Genomic DNA, 8,367 nt, shown 5'->3' with positions numbered 1-8,367 from the left:
CCAAACATTTATATGTTTTATCTCTTCCAATATATAATAAGTTTGAAAGCATATTGGTCTAAACAATATATGTTTGGGTAGTCTAAGTTCCAAACATTTTGTATTTTTGCATCCAAATTCAATAATGTTGTCCTCCAAAAAACAATATGTTATTATGTGAACATATAATATGTTTGGAAGCATTTTGCACCCAAAAATATTATATGCTTAAAAAAATTCTCCCAAACAATATTGTGCTCAAAATTTTATTTATTTATTTATATATTTACAATCATAATGAATTATGAAAATAAACAGGTAATATAGGCGCTAACAACATAGGTTTTCGATCTGAATGCTCAAAATTTTGTTTCTGCCCAATTGTATATTCCCCCAAATCTTTCTCACTTCCACGAGATTTTTTAGTTCTTAGCACCTTTTTCTGTAATACAAACATTGTAGAAGAAATTATTCAATTGTATGATTTTTTTATTTTAATTTTACCTTTTGCCGGACGGGGATTCGAACAGCGGACCACACAGTTTGTAAGGATCAAAGAAGTAGCTGATCAATTGCCCAAGGAAAAATAAAATGTTAATTTTGTAATAACAAGCAACAACCACCAACTTAATTCAATATCGCTCCCTGTTAAATAGCGCTCCAAGCTACTTGTTAACGTAGCAATTATTTTCTGTGTAATTAGTATGAACTGATATCCAGATGGCGTATTTATACTTTCGTTAAGCACTTGTTTAGCTATCTGTCAAATCAATTTTCAAACTTAGTTTTAAGTAACATTATAATAAACTCTTTACTTTGGATTGAACCACGAAACTGGTAAGACTTCTTTTTTCCACTTGGGGTTAATTCCACCATAACCGCCTATATCTGTCTTGCATTTCTTCCTACTCTTGAGCAATTGTGAACTCAAGCTGTGGCGATATTTCTACAGAAGGACTAATGGTCTTCAGTTATTCTCTACACCCAAATTGAGTATCCTTCAGCCCCCACATTAACATTTGGTCCTAACGAACCGGATAAAGGATATTTGGGTACCGGTTATAAAACATCGGCCGCAGAAATCATTTGTTCCACGTCACTTTGGATCGCCTCAGTAAATTTCGCTGTTCCAGGTTTGCATTTTATTCGCCGGTATGTATGTTGATACATTCTCTCCCTTTAAATAGTCTAACCTCGGCAGTGAAAGGGCAAACAGAACAAACGGCATAAAATTCATACGTTGTTGAATATTTTTACTGATTTCGTGGTGCTTGTGTTAAGAAAATTTTCACAACAATCTATTCGGAATAGCTTACAAAATCAGTAAAATATTAAAAATTTAATTTCCCGTTCGTGTATAGCGGTTGTTGAATAGCAAACGTGAGTGGTGAAATATTTAGAGTCCAAAGAACAACTACTCTAATCCCTTAAGTGTCCAAAAAACAACCTAAACTTTAGGGGTGTTGGAATTCAAAGTCAAATCTTACAAAAGTGATTCGTATATTCTAGAAAAATCCGAAGAAAAAAAGAAAGAAAAAGCGAAATAAAGAATTAGGTATGCCACATGTTTCTATAGAGGTGTTAATATCAAGTGCGGCCTCGTATTATCAATGTGAAGGTCATCCATAAGAAATATTTCGGAAGAGTTACGTAATGCATTTGAAATAAAATAGCCCATCGGCAACAAAACCACGTTTTCCCGCGCAAATCTTATATTGAAATCGTTATCGATACATATGTTACAACAGAAAATGTGTATACCCACAAATTATGTTATTGATGACGTCACCTCTATTCTGTGACGAACACATATATTTGGATATATCTCCATACGCTCACTCTTCATCTCTTCAACTCCCCAAAGTTCGGTATGTACAAGTCTATCTTTTTTCCTTTATGCGTTACAGTTATTCCAAAATTTTCAAGTTGATATATCATCTCTCTCGGAGAGCGAATTCGCCTCAATTCTTCTTCTTCTTCTTAAACCATTTTCTGGTGACTACTCAAAACATTTTGCTATTCTTCCAGCAGATGCTAAGTGATAAACATTATTTGTTTGTGCTCTTACATCCATTTTCTTCGAAGACAAAAATACGAAGTCCTGGAAATAATTTGAAAATTGTTTCTGTTTAACCACTATACTGAATTTCTATCGCTACGAGATTGCAACATGAATATAAATTATTGATCAACAATAAGCTTCAGTTTTCATTACTCTTGTTCTTCCTTTCTTTTACTGAAATTTTTACCGTTATAACTCAAATACAATTTATGTTCATATTGGATATGCTTCTCTCATTACATCCATAGAAGTACACACCCAGAGAAAAAAAATCTGTAACCTTTTACCAAGCCTGAATATTTGCCGACTTTTTATTTATAATTTTTGTGGTTTTCTCTGCAACTATACAATTACTTATAATCTGGGTTATTGTTCATCAGCAGTCATAGACATATTTTATGTTACACATTGTTGGCACGGTACACAATCCAAAGAATCCAAAAACCTATAGCCTCTATAGGCTAGATTCGCACATTTGGTCTCCTTTCTCAAAAAACCCAAGTCTTTTTGTTCTTTTCTTAATAATTAATTGCCATGTCTGCCTTAGAGCGATTTATTCGAGCCAATGATAAATTGGTCAATTTTGAACAACAATTGACTGATTCCGTTATCACAGATTCATCGATATTTGCTCTTGAAGTTCATCGCGATGAATTGAAGGCAATATGGATCGCAATAAAATCTTTGTACGAGAAATGCGTTGATCATTTTGACAAACAGGAGACAAAATTGGCAGATGATGGTAGGGAGGATGATTCAGATTCAGATTCTGCCACAGGCAATACTGACCTGGATAGCATAAACTCCCGCTACCACGCCTCTTATGACACATATGTGCGCATCGTATCCAAACTAAATTCCAATATTCATGAGCGGGGCAGGTTACCATCAATTGCTCCACCCAATGTTCCAACATCCAATTTTCACCTGCCTGCTTGTGACACAGAATCATTCCGTGGGGACTATCAATCATGGCCATCCTTCCGAGACATGTTCTCGGCTGTTTATGTCAAGAATTCATCTCTATCTAAGGTCCAAAAATTGTTCCACTTGAGGAAGAAAACTGAGGGGGAGGCCCATGAAATAGTCAAGAAATGTCCCTTGACCAATAGTGGGTTTGATATTGCGTGGGCAAATCTAACCGACAGATTTGAGAACAAACGTATGCTCGTTCACAGCCAACTCAGAGTCCTCCTTAATCTAGCCACTATTACATCTGAGTCGAGTGAGGGCATAAAAGGTCTTCAGAGAGACATAAACAGCTGTATTTCATGTCTAAAGCTATACGATGTTGACGTGTCGACATGGGATGCTATTTTTGTTTATATTTGCTCGACAAAACTTCCGCGAACGTCCTTGTCGCTATGGGAGCAATCAATTAAGAACAAAAAAGATGTTTCAAAATGGTCCGAGCTGGATTCGTTTCTGTCCAGCAGATATCAAACTTTGGAAACTATCAGCGAGATAAGTGGTGTTCCCACACCAAATCTACCCCACTCCAATTGTAATGCTAAAAAGCAGAACAATTCTTCCACAAGAAAGGTTCATAGTAACCATGCTAAGGTGTCATCGTCACAGAACAACCCAACGTGTAACCTTTGTATCGGAGAATCACACCCTATCAGAAAGTGTCCCAAGTTTCTTCAGATGAATGTAAACGACCGGATGTCGTGTATAAAAAGGTTAAATTTGTGTATTAATTGTTTCGCAAAAAGTCACAATGTAAAAAAATGTAAAAGCCCATACAGCTGCTTCTCGTGTCATCGCCGACACAACTCCCTGCTCCATAACAATACCTTGACCCCCGTTAGTATAGATTCTACCCCCACTATTCATAGTCAAGTCAATGAGGAACTACAAGACCCGCAAATACAGTCCACTTCATCCATAGATCCTCCTGGCTTCCCTTTGTCCTCTGAAGGTAGAATCCAGTCCTGTTTTGCCTCCCACTCTCAAAACGTCCTTTTAGGCACAGCTCTGGTGCAAATAACTCATCTAGGCATGAGATATATAGTCAGGGCATTAATTGATTCAGGGTCTCAAGGTACCTTTTTATCGGAAAGAATCTTCCAACTTCTAAAGCTTCCGTTCCGGCCTGTTGAAGCCGAAATATCCGGACTCAATGGTGTTACTTCAGCAAACGCTAGAAAGTTGGTAAATTTGACTGTCTGTCCACGCTTTGAATCTGATGTCGAGCTAAACATTACTGCCTTAGTTGTACCGCAACTCTCAGGCAATCTACCAACTAGCCCAATTAATTCTTCTATTCTACAGCAACTTCCTGGCATACAATTGGCTGATCCTATGTTCTACCAATGTGGCCGCGTTGATATGTTAATTGGTGCCGACCTGTTCAACAATATTCTGCTTGAGAATGTAAAGAAGAACATTTGTGGTTCTTTAGTTGCACAGGAAACTGTGTTTGGGTGGATAATCACCGGCCCTGTTGTATCTCAATCCACAATTTCTAGCTTCTCCACAATGGTTTCATTTGTTACCGAATGCACCTTAGAAAAACAGCTAAGGCGTTTTTGGGAGGTGGAGGATGTTCCTCAACAACCGATGCTTTCTCAAGCTGACTCATTTTGCGAGGCATTATATACTGAGACGACCACTCGAGATGAAGATGGTCGGTATATAGTCGCATTACCATTTAGGCCAGAATTTTTAGAAGGATATAGAATTTTGGGTGACTCGAGGGCTCTTGCGGAGAGACAATTTTTACGAAATGAGGCTAGGCTTCTGAAAAACGTTGAACAGAAAAGTATGTATGATTCTGTTTTATATCAATACGAAGAGTTAGGACACATGGAGAAACTAATGCAACCGGTCAGTGCGGATTCTTCCAAACACTACTACCTTCCACATCATGCGGTTATGAAACCCGATAGTGTGACAACGAAGGTTCGGGTAGTGTTTAACGCGTCCTGTCCTACTTCTTCAGGCATTTCCCTAAACGACATTCTATATCCTGGTCCCACACTTCAAAACGATCTTGCCATACTCCTCCTAAGATGGAGATTTTTCCGCTTTGTTTTTAGTGCTGACATCGAAAAGATGTACAGACAGATTAAGGTCCATCCAAAAGACTCTTGTTTTCAACGTATTCTATTCCGCATGGATCCGTCCGAGCCCATGCAAGATTTCGAACTGAAAACTGTGACATTCGGAGTAAATGCAGCTCCATACTTGGCCATACGTACGCTCCAACAGTTAGCAAAGGATTCGCTTCTATCCTTTCCTCACGCGAGTCGTATTATTGAACAGGATATGTACGTGGACGACGTACTAACTGGAAGTCATGATATCCACTCCGCCATCGAATTCAGGAACCAACTGATCTTGGCGTTGGACTCCGCATGTTTCCCACTTCGGAAATGGACTTCCAACTCCGCCCAACTTCTTCAGGACTTACCGAAAGATCACTTGTTAAAAGAGGATTTTCTTGTGTTAGATGATACTAGCCAGACCAAGACCCTAGGGGTCAGATGGAATGCTAAATCGGATTGTTTTTTCTTTAGCGCTCCAAAGCTTTCCAAAAAGCCTGCATATACGAAGCGGGAAGTACTGTCTGAAATTTCTAAGATTTTTGACCCCGCAGGGTGGATTGCCCCTACTGTTGTCCTCGCCAAGATCCTTATGCGGAAAATATGGTTGTCAAAGGTGGATTGGGACGAGACTATCACCCCTTACAATGCTTACAATATTGGAGAGAATTTTTAGGCAATTATGCTTCCATTGAATCCATCCGAATTCCTAGATGGGTGTCTTTCTCTCCTACATGTCAAATCCAATTTCATGCCTTTTGCGATGCATCGGAGGATGCTTACGCTGCTGTAATTTACACACGGGTTCATTTGGCAGATAATACTATATGCGTTAAACTACTGACATCCAAGTCAAGAGTAGCTCCGGTTAAAAGCATTTCCATTCCGAAATTAGAACTTTGTGGAGCTACTCTTCTCGCCGAAATTGTACACTCTATTGTCCCATTTTTAAACGTAAATAACTACGAGATATACAAGTGGACTGACTCCTCCATTCTTCTATCTTGGCTTCGTAAGCCAGCGTGCCATTGGAAAGTATTCGTTGCTAACCGAGTGACGACAATTACCAACAAAGTGGGAATCGACAACTGGTCCCATGTAGCTTCCAAATTCAATCCAGCGGACTTAGCAAGTCGAGGAGTTTGCCCTCAAGACTTGCTCGATAACCAACTTTGGTGGCATGGACCGCCTTGGCTGGAACAGCCCCCTGAGCTTTGGCCTGGCCAAGGCTATGAGCCTGAGGAAACGAACTTAGAACAAAAGAGCGTTAGGGTCCATCTCGCTGTATGTCCAGATAAAGTGGATATTTTAGAAAGATTTTCCTGCTATAGTCGTGCAATTAAGGTGCTTTGCTATGCCTTCCGGTTCTACCAGAGAACACATCCCACACATAGAGAACATTTTAAATATAGGTCCACATGTCTGACATCCGTAGAATTCTCTCGTATGAGAAATAAACTGATCGTTCTGGCCCAAGAGAATTTCTTTCCAGAGACAGTCAACGCCTTATCCAAACACGAGAATATTCCCAAGTCATCTTCAATTCTTAATCTCAATCCATTTTTAGATGACAATGGAGTGATTCGTGCATCCGGTAGATTAGCATTTGCCCCTTCGCTCAGTTATGACGAACGATTTCCCATCATCATGCCTTACAACTGTCAATTCAGTCGTCTTCTAGTAAAATTTGTCCACCACTTATGTCTTCATGGTGGAAACCAACAAGTAATTAATCTTGTCCGTCTTCAGTTTTGGATACCCAAACTTAGAAATTTAGTTAAGTCCACAATACACCAGTGTAAAAAGTGCGTTCTCCATAAGAAGAAAATTCAACAACAGCTCATGGCGGCACTTCCTCCAGAAAGGACAACGCTTCGTCGACCATTCCATTCAACAGGCATCGACTTCGCAGGACCCTTCGAAATTAGAAGTTTCGCGGACCGAGGGTATAAAATAAACAAAGGTTATGTGTGTGTGTTTATTTGCTTTGCAACCAAAGCTATACACTTAGAGGCCACTTCTTCCCTTTCCACCGCTGCCTTCTTGGCAGCATTCCAAAGGTTCGTCTCGAGAAGAGGGTGTCCTTTAAATGTCTATTCTGACAACGGGACAAATTTCATTGGAGCCTCCAAAGAAATTGCCCACGATTTCCTTTCATCATCTAAGTCTTCTCTTCTTTCGCAGTTCGCTCCTCAACAGTTATCATGGCATTTTATCCCTCCAGGGGCACCCCACATGGGTGGCTTGTGGGAGGCAGGGGTGAAAAGTTTTAACACCCATCTTAAAAAAGTTTCTGGATCATTTAACTTTACTTTCGAAGAGTTTTGCACCCTGTTGTCAAAAATAGAAGCCTGTTTGAACTCCAGGCCAATTTCCACAATATCCGACGACCCTGCTGATCTGAATCCCTTAACGCCAGGTCATTTCCTTACTGGAGGTCCAATTTTAGCCCCTCCGGAACCCACTTATGACAATGATCCAGAATCAGTAGTTAATCGTTGGCAGAGGGTAAAAGTGTTACATCAAAATTTCTGCCAACGCTGGAAAATGGAGTACTTAAAAGAACTCCATAAGAGGAATAAGTGGAAGAATCCCACAGACAATATTCGTATTGATTCTATAGTCGTTATTCGTGATGAAAATTTGCCTCCCAACGAATGGCGATTGGGGCGAGTTATCAAACTACATCCGGGAAAGGACAACCGTGTTAGAGTGGCAGATATTTACACACAAAAGGGTGTTATCACTCGTCCTGTCGTAAAGCTAGTTCTACTTCCAACTCAATAAGAATCGGTACAAAATTTTAGTCTTTAATACCCTATACATATACTTTATTTCCAGAATGCCAAGAATCGTCAAAAATCGAACCCCAACCATTGGGCGAAACCAACCACTAATGAAGATAAATTTCAAATGTCGTATTTGTCATCACTTTCATGCCTTACGAATGTGTAAAAAATTTCTTTCCATGACAACTTCCCAAAGGAAGCAAGCAGTTGAGCGATTCAAATATTGTGGGAACTGTTTGGCACACCAGCATTCTAGATCCAGTTGCTTTACAAAATCCGGATGTCATATCTGCCGACGAAATCATCACACGCTACTTCACGAGCGTGACCGAAGCAATCGCGAGATTGCAGTGTCTGTGGTGCCCACTTCATCTAACGTGCTTCCTCAACAATCGGTAACTGTTCTGCCAACAGCATTAGTAAAGGTGGCCATTAAAGGCCGTTTGCATCAAATTCGTGTACTTATTGATACTGGTTCTGCAGTTAGTCG

At 39.7% G+C, this 8,367-nt stretch overlaps 1 protein-coding gene across 1 annotated transcript; it reads left to right on the top strand.

Annotated features, from left to right (window-relative positions):
* Positions 1–2,575: 2,575 nt before the first annotated feature.
* LOC142231346 (uncharacterized) lies at positions 2,576–7,875 on the top strand. The gene is made up of 2 exons (XM_075301958.1): positions 2,576–5,598; positions 5,643–7,875. The coding sequence occupies exons 1-2, from the start codon at positions 2,576–2,578 to the stop codon at positions 7,873–7,875; spliced, it is 5,256 nt and encodes a 1,751-aa protein (XP_075158073.1).
* Positions 7,876–8,367: the final 492 nt, after the last annotated feature.

Source organism: Haematobia irritans, chromosome 3, assembly GCF_050003625.1.
Source record: "Haematobia irritans isolate KBUSLIRL chromosome 3, ASM5000362v1, whole genome shotgun sequence".
Lineage (NCBI taxonomy): Eukaryota > Metazoa > Arthropoda > Insecta > Diptera > Muscidae > Haematobia > Haematobia irritans.
The sequence above is the reverse complement of the archived record's forward strand: the minus strand, read 5'-3'. Positions and strand labels throughout refer to the sequence as shown.

Coding starts and splice junctions, on each gene's coding strand:
- LOC142231346 (XM_075301958.1), top strand. CDS start 2,576: ATGTCTGCCTTAGAGCGATTTATTCGAGCCAATGATAAATTGGTCAAT. Junction 5,599..5,642: donor AAAAAGCCTGCATATACGAA/GCGGGAAGTACT, acceptor TTGACCCCGCAG/GGTGGATTGCCCCTACTGTT.